Below are 25,516 nucleotides of genomic sequence, written 5' to 3'. Positions count from 1 at the left end.
TTCCTGGAAGAAAACTCCACTCACGTGGTTCCCACCTACCAATGATCTTGGGTCTTGATACCTTCAGCTTCCCAGAGCAGAGCAGAGGGAACAGCAGGTGCCAACCCTCCCAGCTCCTTATGCAAATCTCAAAGTAGATGGCACTTCTTCCAGGAAGCCCTTCCAAACCTCATGGGGGTCAAATGTACCGACAGGTGGGTGCTTCCAGAAGCAGAAGGCTAGCTCATCTTGGTGGAATGAGCAGCCCCACGTGTCTGATTACTGCATGAAGAGTCAACCTCATTTGGGGGGAACAACGATTCAATGACTGTGGTGGGAGCTGGAAATGCAGCTGTGATTAAGTCCAGTCACGTTAATCCTCTGCTCAACCCCCTAGGGTCCCCTGCCCTGCTCAGAGCAAAAGCCAAAATCCTTCCAGCAGCCCAGCAGCACCCCACCTCCACTCCTCTCCTTGGCTGCCTGGCAGCCAGCCTGCCACGGCTTCTCGCTGTTCTGGAGTAATCCAGGGCCTTTGAACCGCATCGCCCATCACCCCGACCTCTGATGGCAGGGGCTACTTTGGCCTGGTTTTGTCCTTTACAGAAGTGGAATCCTACAAAATGTTCTCTTTTGTGCTGGGGCATCTTTCACTCAAAATTAAGGTCGTGAGTAATTCTGTGGAATTGTAGATGGTTCACTTCCACCCTGTATAGTATTCTCCGGTAAGGAGATACCACATCTTATTTATCCATGCTATTCCCGGTAAGCATTTGCACCTAGGCTGTTTTAAAGTACCAAAAAACAGATATTGTTGCTCATATAATACCATCATTTCTGTACTTTTAAAAAGCCTAAAATCAGAACCATTTCCATAAGGCAGCACGCCTGAGGGGACATTTGTCGCATTAAACTTGTACCTGACCAGAAGTCCAAGAAGTCTTGTGACCGCTGTTACCCTGTTGCTTTAATTCCCATTCGGAGGCAATTGGTGAGTTTGATCATTTATTCATGTTAGTTTTCTTCGGGTCCCCTGGGCCATCCCCAGATCCACTTCTGGAAGCTCCTGATAGAGGATCTTAGAATAGGGGGTGGAGGGAAGAGAAGTGGGGATGGGAGAAGCAGGGGGGGATGTGGTAGAGAAAGAGGAAGGAAGACCGCAGGCTCACCCTGCCCTGTGTGGAACCTGAGAGATTCCCTTCCCGCAGGACGAGATTTTCTATTAGCACTTCACGCCTCACCAGGATAATCGGTTTGAACGTAGACCTTCTTACCTAACATCCCTTCCTGCCAGCCAGGGGGCAGAGGCACCTGCCCCAACTCTCAAAAGCCAACAGCTGAGGGCAAAGTGAAGTAGACAGTGTTTCTTTCTTTTTTTAAAAAAATGAAACTGGGTCGTGGGCATTACTGGAAATAAATACCAAAACAGAAATGGGGTCATTTTGCTTCAATGTTAAAGTCACTAAGCACAAGGACTGAACGAGGTCATGAATGTAAAGCCTAGCTCACAGAATGTTGAAGTATTAAAATGTTAAAACACCTCAGTAAAATCCTATTAAAACAGTCCTGTATTTCCTGCAACATTTGATATAATGTAAACATCCGTCTGTGAAAATCTGTCCCAACAGTTGAATATCAAAGCTGGCAGGACCAGGAAATGAAGTGTGTTTACAACAGCGTCACCTGGTGGCGGGCGTTTAACTCACCAGTGTTAAAACGGGGTTGTTGGTCAGTTAGTTTTGTGGGAAAGTCTTGAATTATTCAAAGTGTTCGTTATTAACTGTCTTCAGGAATGCACCTCTTGCATAGTTTGGCAGGGTGTCTTGTGCTCATTACCTTCCTCGTGACTAGAAACAGGTTTGGTTCCAAATATACTGCTTCAGCTAAATTCACAGAAATATCCACCTTTTACAAAACTCACATATAAACTGTAGCCAGCTACCTATCTGTATATTAAAAGCACAGATATAGCTTAGTCCCTTTACCAGTCATGGGCAAGTTACTTAATGTCTCTTGCCCTCAGTTTCCTCATCTGTAAAATGGTGAGAATAAACTGCCCACTTAAGATAATGCATGTGAAACTCTTTAATGCTCCCTCTAGCACAAAGTAAATGCTCAATGCTTAAATATTAAGTCAGGGAGAAAAGAGCAATTTTCAAAAGGCTATAGAATAATCCCATTTCTGGTAATAGTAATAAATAAATACTAGTATGGGCATAGAGAAAAACCAGAAGACATAACTTCTGAGCTATTGAAGTTGATTATCTTTAAATGAGGGAGGTTTCACTTTCCACACTATAAAGGTACATGAGGCTCACTTTTTTACATTAGGCTTATAATTTTAAAAGTTTGGGGGCTTTTTGTACTGTGATAAAACATACATCACATAGCATTTACCATTTTAACCATTTTTAAGTGTACAATTCACTGGCATTAAGCACATCCACTTTGTGCTACTATCCCTGCTATCCATTTCCAGAATTTCTTCATCTCCCCAACTGCAACTCTGTCCCCATTACACCCTCCCTCCTTCTCCCCCACCCCTCATCCCTGGCAGTCACCATTCTACTTTCCCCCTCTGTGGACTGGATGATTTTAGGGACCTCATGTAAGTGAAATCATATAAGAGAAATGTCCTTTTGAAATCATGTAAGTGAAATGTCCATTTGTTGCCAAACCAGTTTTTTTAATGGAACCAATAGAAGGTGCTAAAATAATATCTCAGTCCCATGGAAAACCCTCAATCACTCACTGTTCTATTGCAGAAGTTCTAACAGTGTCATCTATGGACCTCGGAGGGTCCCAAGACACCTCAGGGGGGCACACAGAGTCAAAAGGATCTAATACTATGAGGTAATTTGACATTCAACCTCTCATTCTCTCGGGAGTGGAGTTTTCTGGAGGCCACATGGTGTGTGATGTCATCAAGGACAATGCTGGGCCCAGATAACCATCCCACTCGGTTACTAAGTAAGACACGAAACACAGTTACCAAAGCTGAAGTAATGCTTCTCACATAATTTTCTCTGGAAATTTTGTCATTTACCATGAAAAGATATGCTATTTATATTAACATGTAGTGGTTTCTTGTTGTTCCTCTCAAATTAATGTTTTGTTTTAAATTCTAATATGGTAATTATCAATAGGCATAACCCCCCATACACTAAAACTTTTGAGGACCCTGAATAATTTTGAAGAGTGTGTAGGTATTCTGAAGCCAAAAGTCTTCAGAATGGCTCTATTATGTTCATCTTGATCAATGATGCTTGGATTGGCAGGGTCCGAGGTAAACCATTCTATATATGATGGAAATGTTTAAGCTTCTCAGATGTGAATCCCACAGGTTTCCAGGCACTGTCTCTAATCTCCTGTAATCTGATCATCAAACTCTGCCCGCCAGGCATCTCTGCCACTCCTACCCACCCACCCACACTCAGAAAAAATAACCAAATACTCCAAAACTCTCTTGATCCTAACTCAATTTGCTCTCTTCTAAAACACCTGCCCCACCCACACATCATTCTCTGTAAAAGCCTTTTCCCTGGCTGTGATGATGTGTAAGGAGTAATAAACTAACCAGTAGTGAGTGTGCATTACATTTATTGCCATGGATAGATGGGAGTGCTCATGTGAAGTAACTCAGTAAATAATCTCAGAGGAGATCAGCTCTCTGTCATCAAAGAACCACTGGGCTAGAATAAATGTATATTCAGCCACCCATCCAACCAACCAATATTAAAGAAGTGTAGTATTACATCAACCACATGGCAGTAAGTTATGTGTGTGTCTATGAAAGGAGTGCCAAGTTCTACCCTCAGGGAGCTCACCCTCAAGAGGGGGAGACAGACAAGCACCCAGTCTAAAGGCAGGTAGAGCTGACTGAGCACTAGAAAGAGAAATAATGCCAGATGGGGATAAAGCTGGGAAGACTTGGGGGCAGGTGATGCATTGTGCACACCAGGCATTGAAACAGCAGGGGCACCATGGCTGAAAGACAAAGGTGCCTAGAAGATTCCAGAAGGAAAGCCAAGTTCCCAGCGGCTGTTGTTATAAATGAGAGGAGAGGGGAGGCCAGGGGTCAAGTCTTGTAAGTGAGCCTTGGCAAGGATTTGAGGTTTTATTCTGTGTGATATGAAGTCAGTGGAGGGTTGGAGCAAGGATGAGAGTAAAATCATCGATAGTTTTCTTTAAAAGAGCCCATGTGAGGTGGAGCCAAGATGGCGGCGTGAGTAGAGCAGTGGAAATCTCCTCCCAAAAACACATAGATCTATGAAAATATAACAAAGAAAACTCTTCCTAAAATAGAGACCAGAGGACACAGGACAACATCCAGACCACATCCACACATACAAGAACCCAGCGCCTTGAGAAGGGGGTAAGATACAAGCCCCAGCCTGGCGGGACCCGAGCGCCCCTCCCACCGGCTCCCGGCAGGTGGAAAGAAACCGGAGCGGTTTTTTTTTTTTGGTGAGTGCTTTTCGGAAGCCTTGAAGGGACAGGGACCCCGGTGCTAGGGAGGCAGGGCAGCAGGACCAGTGAGCGGGTGCCTGGGACCGGCACCTGAAGACAAAGAAAATCGCGCGTTTTTTCCTTTTTTTTTTTTTTTTTCTTTCCTTTTTCCTCTTTCATTGTTGCTGTTGTTGTTTTGGTTTGGAGAGTGCTTTTTGGAAGTCTTAAAGGGGCAGGACAGGACACTTAGACCAGAGGCAGGGAATCTGGGGATCTCTGGGCACTCTAACCCCCTGGGCAACAGGGAGCACAGAGGCCCCTTACGGAGATAAATAGCCTCCTGGCCGCTCCCCCTCCAACGGGGCTCCACCACTTTGGAGGAGCAGCCCCAGCCAGGCCACGCCCACAGCAACAGCGGAGATAAACTCCATAGCAACTGGGCAGGAAGCAGAAGCCCTGTCTGCGCACAACAGACAAGCATAAGCCACTAGAGGTCGCTATTCTTCCAGGAGAGGAAGGCCACAAACCAACAAGAAGGGAAGCTCTTCCAGCGGTCACTTGTACCAGCTCTGCAAACTATATCACCATGAAAAGGCAAAACTACAGGCAGACAAAGATCACAGAGACAACACCTGAGAGGGAGACAGACCTAACCAGTCCTCCTGAAAAAGATTTCAAAATAAAAATCATGAACATGCTGATGGAGCTGCAGAGAAAAATGCAAGAGCAATGGGATGAAGTCCGGAGAGAGATCACAGATGTCAGGAAGGAGATCACAGAAGTGAAACAAGCCCTGGAAGGATTTATAAGCAGAATGGAGAAGATGCAAGAGGCCATTGAAGGAATAGAAACCAGAGAACAGGAACGTATAGAAGCTGACATAGAGAGAGATAAAAGGATCTCCAGGAATGAAACAACACTAAGAGAAATATGTGACCAAGCCAAAAGGAATAATATACGTATTATAGGGGTACCAGAAGAAGAAGAAAGAGGAAAAGGGATAGAAAGTCTCTTTGAAGAAATAATTGCTGAAAACTTCCCCAAACTGGGGGAGGAAATAATCGAACAGACCACGGAATTACACAGAACCCCCAACAGAAAGGATCCAAGGAGGACAACACCAAGACACATAATAATTAAAATGGCAAGGATCAAGGACAAGGAAAGAGTTTTAAAGGCAGCTAGAGAGAAAAAAGGTCACCTATAAAGGAAAACCCATCAGGCTAACATCAGACTTCTCGACAGAAACCCTACAGGCCAGAAGAGAACGGCATGATATATTTAATGCAATGAAACAGAAGGGCCTTGAACCAAGGATACTGTATCCAGCACGACTATCATTTAAATATGATGGTGGGATTAAACAATTCCCAGACAAGCAAAAGCTGAGGGACTTTGCTTCCCACAAACCACCTCTACAGGGCATCCTACAGGGACTGCTCTAGATGGGAGCACCCCTAAAAAGAGCACAGAACAAAACACCCAACATATGAAGAATGGAGGAGGAGGAATAAGAAGGGAGAGAAGAAAAGAATCTCCAGACAGTGTATATAACAGCTCAATAAGCGAGCTAAGTTAGGCAGTAAGATACTAAAGAAGCTAATCTTGAACCTTTGGTAACCACGAATCTAAAGCCTGCAATGGCAATAAGTACATATCTCTCAATAGTCACCTAAATGTAAATGGACTTAATGCACCAATCAAAAGACATAGAGTAATAGAATGGATAAAAAAGCAAGACCCATCTATATGCTGCTTACAAGAAACTCACCTTAAACCCAAAGACAAGCACAGACTAAAAGTCAAGGGATGGAAAAACATATTTCAGGCAAACAACAGTGAGAAGAAAGCAGGGGTTGCAGTACTAATATCAGACAAAATAGACTTCAAAACAAAGAAAGTAACAAGAGATAAAGAAGGCCACTACATAATGATAAAGGGCTCAGTCCAACAAGAGGATATAACCATTCTAAATATATATGCACCCAACACAGGAGCACCAGCATATGTGAAGCAAATACTAACAGAACTAAAGAGGGAAATAGACTGCAATGCTTTCATTTTAGGAGACTTCAACACACCACTCACCCCAAAGGATAGATCCACCGGGCAGAAAATAAGTAAGGACACACAGGCACTGAACAACACACTAGAACAGATGGACCTAATAGACATCTATAGAACTCTACATCCAAAAGCAACAGGATATACATTCTTCTCAAGTGCACATGGAACATTCTCCAGAATAGACCACATACTAGCTCACAAAAAGAGCCTCAGTAAATTCCAAAATATTGAAATTCTACCAACCAATTTTTCAGACCACAAAGGTATAAAACTAGAAATAAATTCTACAAAGAAAACAAAAAGGCTCACAAACACATGGAGGCTTAACAACATGCTACTAAATAATCAATGGATCAATGAACAAATCAAAATAGAGATCAAGGAATATATAGAAACAAATGACAACAACAACACAAGGCCCCAACTTCTGTGGGACGCAGCAAAAGCAGTCTTAAGAGGAAAGTATATAGCGATCCAGGCACACTTGAAGAAGGAAGAACAATCCCAAATGAATAGTCTAACATCACAATTATCGAAACTGGAAAAAGAAGAACAAATGAGGCCTAAAGTCAGCAGAAGGAGGGACATAATAAAGATCAGAGAAGAAATAAACAAAACTGAGAAGAATAAAACAATAGCAAAAATCAACGAAACCAAGAGCTGGTTCTTTGAGAAAATAAACAAAATAGATAAGCCTCTAGCCCAACTTATTAAGAGAAAAAGAGAATCAACACAAATCAACATAATCAGAAATGAGAATGGAAAAATCACGACAGACTCCACAGAAATACAAAGAATTATTAAAGACTACTATGAAAACCTATATGCCAACAAGCTGGAAAACCTAGAAGAAATGGACAACTTCCTAGAAAAATACAACCTCCCAAGACTGACCAAGGAAGAAACACAAAAGTTAAACAAACCAATTACGAGCAAAGAAATTGAAACGGTAATCAAAAAACTACCCAAGAACAAAACCCCGGGTCCGGACGGATTTACCTCGGAATTTTATCAGACACACAGAGAAGACATAATACCCATTCTCCTTAAAGTGTTCCAAAAAATAGAAGAAGAAGGAATACTCCCAAACTCATTCTATGAAGCCAACATCACCCTAATACCAAAACCAGGCAAAGACCCCACCAAAAAAGAAAATTACAGACCAATATCCCTGATGAATGTAGATGCAAAAATACTCAATAAAATATTAGCAAACAGAATTCAACAGTATATCAAAAGGATCATACACCACGACCAAGTGGGGTTCATCCCAGGGATGCAAGGATGGTACAACATTCGAAAATCCATCAACATCATCCACCACATCAACAAAAATAAAAGAGCCCATGTGGAAATTCGATTGAAGGAGAAAATGTTAAATAGGAAAAGGGGAGGCTGGAGATGTTCTACGTGGTTCAGGTGAACAGGCAGCTTCGATGGTGGAATGGGAGGCTGGGGTACGTCCGGTCATGCTCTGAAGGAATAGAGGCAGCAGGTGGCTTAGACTAGATGGGGAATGAGACGGCAGCGGCTGGAAGGATGCTGTGCACGGAATGGGGTGGGGAGACAGGGTGTGGTGGGCTGCCTCCAAGGGGATGCGTGGCGTCCAGATGCCAGTCAGCACCCAGATGTGGAGCCAACTGTGGGTGACAACAGGGCTGGGGGTGGGGACCAGGGCTTGAAGGTTCTGAGATTGGACCAGTGCGGACAGAGCTCGGAGCCCTGGGCCCTGAAAGGTGAGAGGCCTGGAGGGAAAACCCTCTGTTCCTAAAAAACCCCTTCTGGAGGGGATGGGGATTAAAGGGCAAATCCCTGAGGGCTGAGGGAGGTGACAAATTAAGGCAATGCCTGAGAGATACTTTGATCAGGAACATTTCAGTGATCATTAAGATGAGATTGTAGTTGCCAGTTCGAATCTATTTTAGGTCACTTAGAATTCCAAATCAAAAATCTAGGAAGCTTAGATAATTTCTCACTCTTTAATTTTGGAGTAAATAAGCAGCAGCTGCTGTTCCTGGTAGTCGTGCAGACATCTCAGCCCACCTCTAGACCCACGGACCAGACTTGAGGTTGGGACTTGGAAATACATGACTCTTGTGGGTACAGCCTATAGCAGCTGTAGAAGTTTGGGGCTTTGATATGTGTGCCAAAGTGGTTATGAAATTTCACTGTGATGAATGAAGGGCAGTAACGTGACCTCCTTCCTTGGTAATAACTTTATAAACTCACAAATTGGAAATCTTGTCAGCCCTGCTTCTCTGGTCTATTTTGCCATTACCCTAGAACATAAATCTGTCCCCATCATTTGCCTGAACACCTTCAAAGGTCCCCACTGCCTTTACCACCAAACTCAAATCTTTCCCAAATTCAATACAAGCTCTTGCCTCAACCCTCCAAACTCATCCCAGGAGCAGCGGCTCTCCCCCAGGGGCATGTTCCCCAGGCCATTTGGATTGCCTGAAGGCAGTTTTGGCTGTTACAACAGGAAAAGGAAGGGGTGCTACTGGCCTCTAGTGGGTAGAGGCCAGAGATGCTGAACACCCTACATGCACAGGACACCCCTCCAACAGAGGATGATCTGGCCCCCAAATATCAGTAGTGGCCAGGTGAAGATCTCTGCTCTGTAGCCACGGCTGGTCTCCACTCACGTCTTCAAATACATGGGACTCCCTCCAACCCCAGAGCCATGCCCACACCTCACTAAAGGACACTTTACTAAAGGCTTTACTAAACTTTTCTCCTTCAGCTCTCAGCTTAGAGCCTGCACCGACCACAGCTTGTTGATTCTCCACATTCTTCTGTCTCCCATGGGTTCCATCCACTGTTGCAAAGTCGTAATTGGGTCTGTTTGCCAGTTTCCTGTCCATTTTCAGCACTGCCATAGAGAATGTTAGCTCCAAAGTAGGAATTCCGATTGCAGTTCATGGGATCATAGCCCCCAGCACTAGCCCTAAGCACTTAGTTAAAGCTCAGTAAGTATGCCGAGTGAGTAAAAACAGGCAGGCCACAAACTTTGTTTGACCTCCCCAAATTAGTTTTTCAGTCATTTAATTTTGGGGAGAAACATGTACTCTTTCATTCTTAAGAAAAAATTAATGAAATAGCACTAAAACCAGCCTGCACTAATGTGCACTGTATGCTTTTTGTATGAGAAGGGATGTGAATATACCTGCATATATGCTTATTTTTTCAAAAAGAAACAATGGGAGGATAAATCAAAAACCAGTTTTTAAAAAGTTACTTCCAAAAAGGGAGGAAATAGGCTTAAAGAGACGGAAAGCTATACTTCCCCGAACATACCTGGTTTTATAGTTTTGACTACGACACTTCTACGTAACAAAATTATATTAAAAAGGGGAAAAAGCAGTGTCTTGAGATGGAAAACAATGAACCTAACAGTACATGAACTTGTCAGCATACCCACACAGATAAGTAACTGCGCAGACTTTATAATCCGTGACGACATTCCTTGAGTGGAATTTGCTCGGAGACCAGTGAACACAGAGAGACTTGACTACTGCCTCCCACGCCCACCCAGTAAGTTCCTGAGTCAGCAGGCCTGGGGTCAGCCTGACAATTTGCATTTCTAACAATTTCCCAGTGATGATTTTGATAGTCTGGAACTACAAGTTGAAAAATACTGCTATATACAAGTAAAACTACATAAAAAGATCTGAAAGCTTCACTTAGCAACCCTGCTAATAATGGCATCATGACTTGTCACCAGATAACACGGTAGGATGAAGTCACGGTGTTAGTATCACCAGGAACCTGGATTTTCAGATAATGAATATAAAATCAAGGAAGTAAAAATCTCAATTAGAAACAGCAATACAATTCATTGAGAATTTTTTTCCCTAAAAAGCTTTTTCCTGTTCCCTCACCAGAACTGCACAGGAACTAAAGGAACCCGGCAGTAATGAATGCTACCCCAAAATTACCACTCCTAATTACCACTTCCCATAAAAGGAACCCGGGATCCTTGGAGAAATAACTGTCTCCAGGTCCTGGTCAGGCAACATTCAAGACGAGGTGGAAAATCTTCCCAGGACAAAACCTAAGAAGCCTTCAGACAGTGTCTCAAACACACTGAGCCAACTTGGGAGTCCCTGTTGGCCAAAGACAGGAGCATCAAAATGCCTACCATTGCTTAATCGAACGTACAATACATCCGTAACAAAAAATCGGTAAGTTCTTGCACCATTCATGTCTTAAAGATGGACACCAAATTCATTATTCTCAAAGCTGGTGAATCAATGGAAAAATCAAGCATTTATCCTTCTCTGTTCAAGGTATTTCAAGGTTACCCAATAATCACAAGTGAGGACTTCTTTACAGAATTCCAACTAATAAATGCGTAAGGAAGACAGAGCTTTACCTACATTCCTAATGTTCATAAATGGCTGCTAAAATCTAAAGGAGAAATATTGATGGGGGACTTTATACTGGCTGGTTAGTCCACAACCCGACACACCAAACAATATCACTGAACGTTGGAAAAGCAAGATACTGTATGTGCCGTAGAGCCGCCACCTCCCCAAAACTGAGCTCAAATCTACTTTAAACCTGTAGACTTAAATCGACCAGTTTACAAGACATATAAAAGCTGAGAAACAGATTAGATGAAACCACAAATGATTATGTGAAAACTTCTACAGGACAAATGACCCAGTTTCTTCAATAAACTTCATTGTGCAGGGGAGGCAGGGGCATGGGGGGGTGAGTGGGGAGGTTAGATTAAAATAGGTTTAAGATTAACCTATCAATTAAAACAGATTATATCAACCTTGTTTGGATCCTGATCACAATTTACAACTGTAAGACATTTTGGACACAACAGAGAAACACAGATATGGAAATTGGTTGTGAGAAATCCTTGTTCATTTAGTTAGGTGTGATCATGAAAAACCCTTATCTGGTAAGAGATAGTACTGAAGTACTTGGGGGTTGAAATTAAATCACGTCAAAGATTTGCTCTAAAATACTTGGAGGGGGTGTGGGGGCACTGCAAAGACTGGCAAAATGGGTCTGCATGTGTGGACTATTTCCTTTCTCCACTATTGTGCATTTTAAAATTGTACTTATGAAAAGTTACATAAAACAAAATCAGAAACCAGGAACACACAATAAAGACCAAAACCCCAGACTGCAAAACACCAAATCTATATTTACATTCACATATAATAACATAACTTTAAGCTGAAATATATCATAAATAAAACAAGTAATGTCTACTGTTGGACAACTTAAGTATCAACAATTAAAATAAATCAAAATGGAATGAAATAAATACATAAACAAAAATCCAACGGACTGTACCTCTATTATATGTACTGTTGTTTCAAAGAAAGAAAAAAAATACATACAAAACCAGTAGTATCCCAATATTTAATACTGATGGATAAAAAAAACATTTTGGAGTACAAGGGCTGTAGAAAAAGAAACTGGTATTTTTTGCAGTCAGAAATGTGGTTAGAAAGGAGAAATCTGAAAGTCCCCACAATTTCAGCATGACATAAATTGACTTGGTTTCAAATAGATTTGGTGATTTTTTTTTTTTAAATACAGGGCTAAACTTCAGCCCTCTATTATTAAGTATCCCCTTTTAAGATTTACATTTATAGTCACAGCGAGCTTTCTGTAACACTCATTGGATTAGGCAAAGATCAAGTTAATCATCTTGCAAATGTGTTAATCTTCAAAAATAGGCTATAAAAGTGCAAAACTATGAAAACAAAAACCTAGATTATGTACATATGGCTCAGCTTGTGAACAGGAAATAAGGTAAATAGTGTACACTTTCCTGATACAAAGCACTTCATTGCAATGCCAGCAGAGTGATCCCCAATTAGGTCTCCCTTTAACACAGGAATTTAAGACTTCTCTATCAAGTACGCCTCATGTTGCATTATGAAAACAAAACAAAAAAATCAGGATTCTTTTAGGACTTTTCCCTTTACAGTGCAAAATTATTTCTGAAACAGTTTTCTTAATAAAATATTCTGTGTCGCTAACCCCATGTACTGCTGAATACACTCAGCCATGGATTGCATATTAAGGGAACAAAAATTTAAAACATCTAGCAAGCCAGCTGATGGTTATTCTCTCTTTAAAACCTAAGTTGTATGTGCACTGAGAAAAACACTGCTGCTTCAAAACAACCAAAAATGGGAAGACAACTGAGGTCCAGAAACAGATTACCTCTTCCCCAACTCCCAGAAGGCTCAGCAGGCGGTTCCTTATTCAGTATGTGTGTCTGTGATTCACACGAATATGTCAACTGTTAACCCAAATGACTGACACACCGAGACTTACAAATGCAAACCTAAAATTTACCCAAAAACCTTCATTTCCTTTAAAAGTGTTTCTAATATATGTAATTCACATGTATTAAGTTGGCATTTCTATTTTCTATATATTAATTTAGGCAAATGCTCAGAAAAATGAATTTTCCCACAAAAATTATTACTTTGATAGGAAACAGATTTAAGTGACTCCACACACAATTTGGTACATCCACTGGATATTCGGCTGCTTTGCAGAGAAAATGTTTCTCTGTAGACACATGGCAGTTAAAAAATCCCACAAATACCCCACTCCCTCAGAAAAGGACCGGGGATCTGGACTCTTCGTCAGTTGATACTGAAATTTGCAATCCAAGGGCACCAAAATCAGAATGGCTGACCTCAATTACATGCAGCACATATTCATAGAGGGTCAATACTTCCGTCAACAATTCTGTTAAGACAATAGACGGCAGAGGATTTACCATAATACAAATAATTGAAAAACAAATTTTTTTGACATACATTTTAAATGAAAGAGCACAAATAGCAGAAACTGCTCAAAGTGATGAGCTACATTAGAAAAAAAGAATACACACAGTATTTAAACAAGGTTACAACTTATGCATTTACAGATTTTTACCTGAGGTGCAAGCATTATATACTTTCTCCCTACCCAACCCACTCCCTCCCCCCCCCAATCCAAATGATTCCTTGTCAGCAGCGCTCAAGTATGCAAAGAACTCCACTTATTTGGTCAATTCTAAAAAAAAATATTATTCAGGCGCAAAATAGAGATTTCCGTCTCCATTTGTGAACAACTCAACTGTTCCAGCTATAGTTTTTTATTGCTATTTGGTTCAAAAGTTAGAACAGTTTTACAAAACCGTAGTGTTCCTTGTATATCGTATGCACAGTGCAGTCACAGCTTAACTCAGTAGCTTTCACCGTATGCTTTCTCAAAGGATGAACTAATTTAATCTGGCGGAGGGTACACACTTATATCCACCAAGACCTATGGGGAAAAAGGTTTAAAAAGTGATTAAAATAAAACACAATACAACTTAGAAACACCTTTTACTTCTTTTTAAAGAAAAGGGTGTAATAAATAAATAGAACTAAAGGGATCTAGAACTGTAATAAGGTTCCACTTAGGCTCAAATTCTGCAATCAAAGTATCAGGAGACTAAATAGATAATGCTGTGCTACTTAGGGGATGCTAATTCAGACTTAAGAGTGATGTAACAAAGGTAATTCAAGCAAGTGTCAGAATTTCTATCACAGTAAGTCTGGCAAAGGCAATTACCACCCACAAGAAATTGCATGTTTGTACCTTATGAAAGGAAAATGCATGGCACGGACCAGGAGTACTTTTGACAAAACAAATGACTTACAATTACCTCCCTTCAGGAGAAGGGCGCATGAAGCATAACATCATTTGTTCAGCCAACATCTACCAACTTTTATCCATATTCCTGGCAGTGAGGTGGGCACTGAACAAAGGGTCTCCCTCTCAAGCTTTGCTAGCAATGAAGTCGGACACAGGGTAAGATGGGCAGAAATGGGTATGAACCACCACAGAGGGAACACAAATGAGGAAGCTCCTAGCTCCCAGTACACATTTTGTAGAAATGACGTGTGACCTGCTCCAGAAGTATCAGAAAGAGATTGTTTGGCAGAGGGTGCGGGAGGCATGTTCCGGGTGGACGGAAACGCAGAGAAGCCCAGGAGCTGCAGGAGGCCAGTGCTGGACAAACGGGCTAACCATGCGCCGTTACTGACTGGCTGTAAGGTGCCGTGCAGGTAACCTGTTACTGATCATCTGTCCTCCTGACCCACAGACTGCTTCCATGTTTTCCTGGGGGGTGGACAGAATCTCATTCCTGTGACGACACCATCTTACTCACTCATTCTGCTTATCATGTCTGACGGGGAGAGAACGTGGTAGAGCTGCGTGTGCCCGATGTGCCCCGGGTATGTCGGGGTGAAAACAGAAAGGAAAGATTCCGCCCTGAACCATGACTATCTTTTAATATCTGGGTCTGGATCCAGCAGGCATCAGTCGGAGGCTGCTGTGAGTATGAGTCCTAGTGTAACCAGTACATGGACATCACCGCCTCGACCCAAACTCGGAACTAACTAAAACTAACACGTATGTAACTCCAAGGCTACTTTCTACCTGAGTCACGTGGGGAGCTACAGTTAGACACACGTGCCATGTGAACCAAAAAGTCAAAATAAACCCACTTGCTCCTACGCCAATCCCTTCCCACAACAGGTAAGGATTTACAAAGGTTTTGAACAAGCTCCTAAACTGGAGGATTGGGGCAGAGCCTCTGCACGGTGCAGGTCTAGGCCAAAAACCAGGCAGAGTGAGGCACTGGGCAAGTTGCACGATCCAAGCCTCAGTCTCCACATCTGTAAAGTGTGCACAGGACCCCCGAATCCAGGGCTTAGCAAACTTTTTCTGGAAAGGGCCAGAGAGTAAGTATTTTCAGCTCTGCAGCCCATGTGGTCCCTGTGGCAATTACCCAACTCTGGCAGTTCAGCACAGAAGCAGCCATAGACAGGAGGTAAAAGAATGAACATGGCTGTGTGCCAATAAAACTTTATTGACAAAAATAGGGAGGACAATTTGCTGATCCCTGATCTAAAGCCCCCTGGTGTAAAGGATTAAATGAGGTCATTATTATAAAACACTTCATTGGCCATTTAGTAAATTCCAGTTGCTATTATACATTCTTTAATATTTACCATCATCACTTATATCCAGACACCCAGAGCACTCTCAGTCTTAATTCAAAATTAACATGAAAAGCAATTTTACTTCATGTTGTATTGGTTTAAAGCTAGATGGTTTCTCTTCAATTAAATAAAATCAATACACTGTATATGCTCACCTTTCTTCCCCCAAATAGGAAGTTAAGTTTTTTTGTCATTTGGTTGATAATGTGCATTCCCAATAAAATTCTCGTAGTTTCTCTTTTGTAGCATGCTGCTAGATAAGTGTTGATAGGACACAGGCCTTTTTCCTAATTTAAAAAAAAAAGTGTAGAAGGGCATTCAGAATTAAGTTCAACAATTAGGTAAGATGTATTTGGGGAGTGGGGGAGGGTCCTGACTGCTAATGTGATCAGAATATACCAGCCACACACATGAAATTACAGCAGAAATGTCTAAGAACATTTGTTAGCACAGAATTTTAAGTCACTGAAGCTAAAATTATCTAAGGACATGTCATCAAGAATTCTAAAAAGCCAAAAAAAAATGGTAACAAAATATTTTAAACTTAAGTGCATCATAAACCAAAACTGCATAAAAGAGAAAAACACCGATTTAAAAAGGGGCTTCATTTGCAACACAGAGCCCTCTCTCTTCAAGTCGTGTCCATTTTAAGTGTGAAGGAGGAAAAATGCATGCCTTTAATCAAAAGGCTGCAAAATTTAATATTTCATTTCAATTTTTGTAAGATTCACTGGAGTGTGTTAAAGCAATTGTTTTTTAATTTGGTATCCGTACCAGATCAACTGTCATCCAGCTGACAGAGCACGGCCCCCACACAGAACCTTAATTTGAAATACAAACTGAGAGGTTTCAAATGGGTTGTCTCGGGGGTGGCACAGACCTACAGTTTATATCCCACAAAGGCAGGCGTGGTTTGATCACGTTTGCCAAGTGGGACAGACTGATCCACCTTTTACGTGCACAGGCATGGGCCGGACACATCTAGGAAACGCAGCCAGGAGGAAGTAGGAGCTTTAAAACTATTTCCAGGGGAGCAATCCAAAGTATCCACAAAATAAGGTAACTTTTAAAATTCACTTAACATTTAACAAAGTCTAGATAATAGACAAGGTGGTATAATTCTAGAAGTCCTAACATCACAACTGGTCAACGATGATTTAACCAGCAGTTCTTACACTTTATGCTCCAGGCAGGCCAAGGATCTTCAGGGCTATTTCACCCTCTTGAGTCCCCTTATGGGGGGCATAACAGGACTGCCGGCAATTCAAAGTGACAGAAGGGGCATTTTCTGGTCTGACAGAGTTCAGAGTCTGGTGGGGGTGGGTAAGCATGGACAGAAATGTCCCAAATCCCAGGCGAGGCTGGGGCTGAGGGCTGGGCAGCCAACAGTGTGCCAGGATAAAACGAGACCAATGTGAGAGGTGAGCCGAGTCTACGTGAACCTGGACCTTCCACAGCAGGCCAGGAATGGGCCGGACTACGGTCCTGCACTCTTTAACATCACCACCCCAAAGGGAAAGAAACCAAAGTAACTGGAGAAATTGAATACTCAGGGGTAAGGTTTTGTCCTGTAGGGCTGACTTTGGGGTCACAACCATGGCTGAGTCTAAGAACATGTTGGGTGTCGCCTGGCCCCCACATCCACAACTCCAGCAAGCTGGGCCCAACCGTACCTTCCAACGCCGGGCCGGCCGTGGGGCTACCCGCGGGGCCGCAGGCAAAGAGTGGCCCGGAGCCCCCAAAGGGCTTCTGCGCAGTCAGCAGGCCCGCGGGCTCCGCCTCATTGGATCCCATGAACTTGGGCTTGGGGGGCAGCCCTGCGGGAGGTGGGCACACACACTCTTGGGGCAGCAGCGATGGCACCCCACGCATCACGTGGTACTTGGGGAGCTCGAAGCCCCGCCGGTAAGTGGGCCCCGGCTGGTCCCCATCCAGAGATGCCGCGCAGGGCTTGAGCCTTTTGGGGAGCGGCTCTCCAAATTCGGAGGTGGCACGGCCGCAGAAATAGTCCCTCCCCGGTGGGGCCCAGTGCGCATCCCGGGCGGACTTCAGCCGTGTCTCGGGCCGTCTCGCCTTCTCCGGGGCAGGCACCTCGGGCAGTGGCCGGGGCGCCTTCAGGTTGCTGGGTGCTAAAGTGCTGGTGTCGGGCCCCGGCGGGGGCATCCGGCCCGGGCCTGGGGGGCTCGGCTTGGCTCGGTCGGCTGGCAGAGGCCTGGGCTGCGCGGGCAGGGCAGGCCTGGGCTTGGGCTTGCGGAAGGTCGCCAGCGGAGGCACGTCCTTCCCCTGGAGCACGGGTGGGCACCCGGTGCGCCTGCTGCGGAGCGAAGACTTGCCTCTGCAGTTTTTGTTCATGTCAGGGTTGTACTTATGCTCCAGTCTCTGGTGCATCATTAAAACTTCGGGATAAAACGTCTTGAAGGTACAAAATGGGCAGGTGATGCTTGGGATTAAACTTTTGCTCAAAGAAATTGCCGGGCAGCTGTGCAGAGCCCCACGAGATAGGTTCAAAGGCTTCTCTTGAGAGTCCTCCTTGCAGTTGGCCGCAGCCTCCGCCCTCCTCTCCCGGCGGCCGGCCTCCCCCTTGGCCGCCCCTATCGGGGCGGCGCCGTCCGCTTCAGTTCTGCAGTTGAGGTTACTTGGCGCAGGTTTCACGGCTGGCCTCTTCTTTAACTTGTCCAAATAAGCTGGCACAGGAGTTTTGATCATTTTATCAGCACTATCATTGGTTGCATTATGAATGAAATCCTGAGTATCTCTGCGTACTGGTGAGAGGACAGCGCTGCCCAGAATGTTCTGGAAGGCAGCGGCCATCCCCTTAAGTTGCTTTGTGGGTGGGCCGCCTTTAACATCTTTGGCACCATTAGAAAATCGTTTCGAATTTTTGGTTTGCGTGTTGTGGGCGGTGAGTAGTGCATTGTCGGCATCCGGGTGTTTGCTGGCGTCCCTGGCCTCGGGGGCGGCATCCATCTGCTTGTCCCTGTGGTGCCTCTCCAGGTGGTACCGCAGGGAGGTCTTCTGCGCTGCAGCATAGTCACAGAATTCACATTTGTATGGTTTTTCACCTGAAATAAGGAATGTCACTATGTTACACAAGTTTATGAAACAGGTATCAAAGCAGAAGGCTAACCTGGAGAGAAAACCACTCTTTCCTTTCTGCTCATCTTCACAACCACGATTTTTCATGAGCTGTTTTATCACCCTTACCATACTGAATATTGGAAAATGTGAACACATCTTGAATTAAAACAGTAAAACGGCACACTTAAAGCTTATCTAATTTATCAATTGCCCTCTGGAAGGCGCTACCACCATCCCACTCTTACAGTTCCCACAACCAGGGTGCAGAAAACTGCCCAACATCGCACAGCCAGAACGTGCAAGGGAGGAAATTCAAGTCCCCGCGGCCTCCTAAACCATTACGTCATAGCTGCTTCTGCAATCTAAAGAAAAGGCTACTAAATATATTCTCATTTCATTCTAAATTAAAAAAAAAAAGCTGTGGCATAATAAAACATTAAAGAGATTTTAATAAGATGAGAGTCAGGACACAGTGGTAAGAAACTAAACAAAAAGCTAACTTCAAAACAGCAAGTTTGTTCAAGTTACAATGACACTAAAAGAACTGAACTGACAGCTGCAATCAACACATTACATGTTTATGCTTAAGCTTTTTCAAGGATCTAACAGAGTATTTGAACAAAATAAGACACAGAACTACATAATTCTTTGAATACATGCTTTCAAAAAAAATCTTAAATTCTTACCTGTATGCGTTCTGAGATGAATATTGAGGTAATAATTGGAACGGAAAAACTTTCCACAATAACTACATTCTCTTGAGGACGTAAGATGCTTTATTTTTCCTCCATCATTTTTGTCTGAAAGCAGAAACAAAAATACTTATGTGAGAAGATAGTTCAATTACATGAATAAGGCTAGGTGGCTTAACTACTGATACACACATCTTTGGAAAGCATACAATAACCTAGGGTTGGTTGGCATAAAACCAAAAAGGCTAAAAACACACCAAGTGTTGTTTTGAGGTTATACGAAGTTTTGAAAACTTCCTAACACGTTTTTGTTTTGTTTTGTTCTGTTTTTGTTCGTTTTTTTCTGAGGATAGCAGAGTTTGATATTAAAGATTCAGTTCTTCATTTGTCTTAAACCCAAGAAAGATCACAGAACAGTCAAAATGCATGGGGCAGCTCTGCTCTCCCAACAGGTCTCAAAAGAGCAGGACCTGGCAATCTGAGGCAGGACTGCAAACGCCGGCTGGACCAACCAGCCTCTTCAGAATAAGGATTGAGAAAACTGAGCCAAATATGAAACACCAATTTTCCCAACCACCAAAGAAAGTTAAGTTTTTTATCTTAAGATTAGGCAAGTTACCACTAGAGGGTAGCAAGCACAATTTAATCTTTACAGAAAATGAAAGACTGGAGACTGGGCAAACACCCAGGAAAGTGTGTCAAAATTTAGCAGCTTTGGGGAACAGATAGTATCATCCACAGGCACCCACATGGGCAAAATCATATCTGACAAATCAGAGTCTGCTGCCCAATTACAATGCATTAAACTTTCACCGTGGATCCCTGCAGGATGACCAGGGCAGTGAACAACACTGGGGGCACTAGTTAAAGGATGATTGTTCTTCAAACACAAGCCCTCCAAAGACAATTAGGTCTGCTGCAGTTAAACCACCACTCCCCAAACCCAAGCGTGAAAGTTCCGGATACAGCCCTGACTTCAGGTCACATCACAACACATTACAATGGTGACAACAGAGGTCATCTCTTAAATATGGAAAACCTGGCAAGAGGCCTCTCCTCTACTCCTCCCGCATTCGGCATTTACATATTAAATAAATCTAGATTATTGACAGCTTACTGATTTATAAAAAGCAACTTATAAGCAAACCTTAGTGATCCTCCAGATACAATGAAGTCAATGGGACAATCCCTGTCGCCTCTAAACTCCCTGAGGAAAATGTATCCACCTATGACCCAACCACCTCATCCAACTGTGAGACAACCTCTGCTCTAAAAAGGTGTCATGACATGTATAATTATTACAATTCATAAAAGTTGGAAAAAATAAAATATTAATTTGCCTTTTGATCTTCTTGAAGTAAATCCAAAGAAAGCCAGGTTGACAGTAGTAACACTAAGGTAAATCTCGAAGACCACATCATACCACAGATTTAGAAAAATCCATTCCCTAAACAGAGAATGTCCAGTTTTCTTACAAACACACCCAACTAGCTGAGTTTGCTATAGCTGAGCCTGCACCTTATTGCAATTTCCTACTTCCAACTATGTGTCAGGATTTATGGTATGTTGCATCATATCCAATAAGTTATGAAATGTCCTTATTTTAACACAAGGGACCTGAAATGTCTGCATCTGCCTGGTTCCTGCTCCTTTAGCACAACCTTTGATTTTCAATGCTGTCCTTTAAAGGAATGTGAACTTTTTATAAATACGCTGTTGAAATCATCCTTGGGAGATGGGAAGACAAGGGTGGATCAACCGATGTTGCAAACAAGGAAATCAGGGCAAAGAAAGGTTAATCAACATGTTATCAGTCACAGAACAACGCAGTGGTAGAACCAGACTAAAGACAAGTCTCGGCGCTCCCAGCTATTATCTGGTACTCTATCCACCTGATGACCTAGCCCCAGTCTTCTGCCTGACTCTTCTGGCCACACCACCTCAGAGCAGAATGTGACTGGCCATTTCATGTCTGCCAGTGCACCGGGCCATCGCCCAGGCCCACTCATCTCCCCACTGCTGCACCTGAGGAACAGTGCCCACACGCACAGGAATCACTTAGAGAAGCCTAGAGGTCTGTGTTTAGAGCCCCTTTGGGGATGGCATTCAGACAGCATTACATGTTCTCTAGACTGCTGAAAACGGAAGGTTTTGTGTGCTAAGCGCTAGGTCTCCTGTGTCCCAAGAAACTGAAAACATTCTAAACACTTGATATGAAAACTGCACATCCATCACGTGATCAGAACAAACCCTGGCTTCCGAGAAGGGCAGAGCCCAGTGCATCATCTGGTCAGCCTCACCCTGGGTCCCACACACAGTCTTCCAAGACCAACACATGAGCAAATTACAATGAAAGAAGGCAGCACTGGTCTAAGCCAAGACAATTTTGTAAATGATAATGTTTCTCTAAGACTAATTCATGTTCTCATCATTCACTTGTTGATTATGCAGGGGCTTTAACTGTTTCCAAGTAAACAATGCCCATTAGGACTCAAGAAACACTAACGGCAAGCCTTCAGTGATGGCCTCCACTTCCTAAGAATGCCACCAGTACATTAAAAATTTGGGTTAGCAAATGAGGGTTCTTTAAAACATCTGATGCATTCACATTCCCTTTATTTTACAAATTGTTTTAGTTACTGAGCTATTAATGAATACTAGACCCCCAGACATAAAGGACAGGGTACCAAGAAGTACCAAATGGTCAAACATCTAGTATTTTTTGCTCTGGTTTATCCTTTCCCAGTACCTTTTGTGACCACTAGAAATCCATGTGGAATAAATGTGTGAGCTGGGCCTGGACAGAAAGGGAAGTTTCCTGCATGTAAAGATAACCTGTTTTTATAGGTAACATCGGGAATGCCAGAAAAACATAAGCAAAGGCCAGGGTCTCTTAGCCCTGATGCTGCTGACATTCGGGGTCCTATCCTTCTGGCGGGGCTGTCCTGTGCAGTGTGCACTGGGTCGCTGGGTGCCAGCTCACATGCCAACACAGTTGTGGTGACAAAAAGTAATCTCCAGATGCTGCCAGACATCCGCTGGTGGCAAAAATCACCCCAGTTAAGAAGCACTGTTTAGGTGGATGCACAAGTTAAAATGGGTGTGTGGGAGGCTCCTGTTAGCAAAACAAAAGCACAGAATTTTCAGAACAGGAAGAAACCTTGAGAGTAAGGAGGCCTCCTCATTGGCCCTGTTGTTCAAGAAATGAGAAAACTAAGGTCCTGAGAGGTTCAGGGACTTACACCGGAGTGGCTCCAGGAAAGAGCTTGGACTCAGACCCTCTCCCCACACCTCTGGCCTGCCAGTGGGGCCACTCACCCAAATGGAGCCCTTCTGGAAGGCCATCCTCGGAGCCGTCCTCAGAGCCACCCTCTCGGTCAGTGGCTCCATTTTCCTCCAGGGTGGTGGTCAGGTCTGGAGCACACGTCCTGGGCCGCTTTCCGTCCGCGGCCACGGTCGGCGACTCGGCGCCCAGCCTCCGGTCCTTCTTGTGCACCCTGGAGTGCAGGACCAGCTGGTGGTAGGTCCTGAAGGCCTTGCCGCACTCGGAGCAATGCGTCGGCTTCTCCCTGGTACTGGGCGACTTGGGGTCTGCATCCACGGAAGGCACTTCACTGCTGGCGTGTCTACGCTTCTCTTTATCTTGTGAGAGGCCCGCACAACCGCTTTTACTTGTTCTGGACTTCCCAGAACCTTCGGGATGGCTTTTGCTCACATTCCAAATTCCTAGAAGCTCTTCTCTCTCTGAGCACGAGTCGTCATTGTCGGTGCTCCCTTCCTGCCCTGGCTGCTCCTTCACTTCTCGGCAAACGGCCACCTTCCCTTTGGTGGCCAGCTGCCATGCCTGGTAGGTGGTGAATGGGTCGAGCTGAGGTATCCATTTTGCAGGCGTCTTCACGGTTTCAGGGTCAGATTTTGGCCTCAGGTTTAAAAACTGCAAGAACTCTTGCCCTGGAGATGGCATCCCCTCCTGCTGAGAGTCTGTCTGGGTGCTGCTCGAACCGGAAGCTGTTTCTTTGGTGTGCACCTTCCTGTGATCGATTAGACTTTCCTTATTCGGAAACAGGAAGCCACAGACCATGCAGATTTTGTAAGGAGATGAGATGCTCTGGGCTGTGGACTCCTGCACCACCTCGTTGATGGTCGCGGGGCTCCCCGAGCCAGGCTGCAGTTTGCTCTTGGCCCCGGACTTGCCTGTGTGTGTTCGCATGTGATTTTTAAGAAACCACGGCTCCTTGAATCTTCTCCCACACACATTACACCCGTAAGTGAAAGAGTCCTTATGTTTCTTCATGTGGATCTCAACGTCCAAAGCGACCCTGAATGTCTGCCCACATACCTCACAGCTAAAATCTTCATTTTCTTTGCAGTTCTTCTCCTTTGGAGGTCCTGTTCTCACTTGCTTCTTATCAAGAGGACTGAGATATTCTGCTTCAACACACAGAACTGCTGGTTCACAAAGTGTAGGCCGATGTTGCATTAAGACATGTTTATTAAGGTCTTCTGAATGTGTGAAGGTCTGATCACAGAACATGCAGTCCAAGGGCATGTATCCTTCTATTTGGGTCGGGTTTTTTTCTTGCGTGTCTCTGAAAGGAACAGTAGCAGCCCCTTTCAGTGTCATGGCATCCTCTATCTCCATGTGGCTGCCAGGAGAATTGCCGATAACTTCTGGCCCATCTAGATACACTAAAAGGGACTGGGTTGGCATGTTTTCTGTCACTTTAGGATTACATATAAACGAAGAATCCGGTTGAGGAGTTACTGGAGATGGAATAAGGCCACTTGTAAGACTTGTCATTCACAAGCCTAGAAGCCCTGGGCTTCAAAACTAGAGCAAATATTTGTTATAAAAGTTCAAAAGAAAGCATGTATTCCTCTAACTTCTTATCTTCAGAAGTCTTAGGAAGCTCAGTGACACAGACTATCACTGGTTCTTTCCACAAACAAGTCAGACAGTCTCCCCAATGCTTTGATTCAAATATGAGTCAGCACAAAGCATTAGTTCTCTTTGTCTCCATTGGGTGATTCACTTGAGCAAGTCAATTCCAGCAATCTGGAGACAAGGGATTTCCAAAATCTAAAGAGACAAAAATAGAAATGGTTAGCTAGAACCAAAGAAAAGAGAAGGTGGGCGTGGATGATTCAGTGGTCTTTCCATGCAGCAGAGAAGGCACCTCATTCAATGCTTCACTCGCAACCACTAGAGTGCATCCTGGTAAACATGTTCATTAATTACATCATTAGCACTTGTCCAATCAGTACACTACACTTACCAAATTGCTATAATTTCATCCAGTTAAGAAACTAAAAACACAGTGCTTTAATGTTTACATCTAAAATGTACAGTTTCAGGACAGAAACTACAAATCCAGAGACTCTAACAATTGTGAAAAATAACAACTGAAGCACTTCAGGTAAAATTTTCACAGCCTCAGTTTCAAATTATCTTACATACAAACATACAAGAAACACAACACCTAAAAAGTTCATTTGAAGATTACAAACACAGGTCAAAAACATAAGCATACAAGACCAGAAATCTTTCCTAAAATCCCCATTCAAGAAATACAGAACATCTCAGAATTGTTGCTCACCTTGGCCAAGGGGAACCTTGATAATAATGTATTTTGTTTCAGTGGATTTCTAAACCTCAAATGCACAGCCCAAATCCCAGTTTGCTTCCAACAATTTTCCACCTTCAACAAGCATCAGGGTAGGGCTTCCTTGTCCAAACAATAAATAAGAAAACACACAAATCTACCTTATGAATGTACACATTTAAAATAAAATCTTTAACACAGCACAGTCTTTAATCAGAAAATGGATCCTTTCATTTTTAATCCACCTCTCACCTTATGCACTGGCCAGGTGAAAATGGATTACTTCATTTAGAAGCTCATTTTCACTCTTGGAGAAGAATTAACCTCTACAGTCAATACCCTCCATCTTTATGGCAAGCACAGAATGGTTTTTAAGTAGTCCCAACTTCTTTAGCTGAAGTCACTTAATTCTTCCCAAGCACACAAAAAGCCATGCAAACTACTCCCACCAACAGCAATGTTAACAAAAAATTTTACTTTCCTTCTCTCCACTTCCTCAAAAAGCAGGGCCAGCTGGCTCAGAGAAGACGAGGAAACATTTCTTCCCCTTGTTTGCACTCAAAAAGGAAAATTCTCATGCTTCTTGCTATCTTTAGTTTTCAATAAACCAGATCTTTAACTT

At 43.5% G+C, this 25,516-nt stretch overlaps 1 protein-coding gene across 7 annotated transcripts in view; it reads right to left on the bottom strand.

Moving 5' to 3' along the window:
- Positions 1 to 11,639: 11,639 nt before the first annotated feature.
- The window catches only part of ZNF217 (zinc finger protein 217), a 35,120-nt gene continuing 21,243 nt past the window's right edge, over positions 11,640 to 25,516 (bottom strand). For all 7 annotated transcript variants that reach the window (XM_037006308.2, XM_037006314.2, XM_073236423.1 and 4 more), the window contains 5 exons: positions 22,610 to 24,371; positions 19,286 to 19,399; positions 17,195 to 18,583; positions 15,677 to 15,808; positions 11,640 to 13,791 (listed from right to left, as the gene is read on the bottom strand). In XM_037006308.2, coding sequence (XP_036862203.1) covers positions 15,699 to 15,808; positions 17,195 to 18,583; positions 19,286 to 19,399; positions 22,610 to 24,092 — 3,096 coding nt within the window. In that variant the 5' untranslated portion in view covers positions 24,093 to 24,371 and the 3' untranslated portion in view covers positions 11,640 to 13,791; positions 15,677 to 15,698. The remainder of the gene's footprint in view (positions 13,792 to 15,676; positions 15,809 to 17,194; positions 18,584 to 19,285; positions 19,400 to 22,609; positions 24,372 to 25,516) is intronic.

The sequence above is a fragment of the Manis javanica genome, chromosome 5, assembly GCF_040802235.1.
Source record: "Manis javanica isolate MJ-LG chromosome 5, MJ_LKY, whole genome shotgun sequence".
Lineage (NCBI taxonomy): Eukaryota > Metazoa > Chordata > Mammalia > Pholidota > Manidae > Manis > Manis javanica.
The sequence above is the reverse complement of the archived record's forward strand: the minus strand, read 5'-3'. Positions and strand labels throughout refer to the sequence as shown.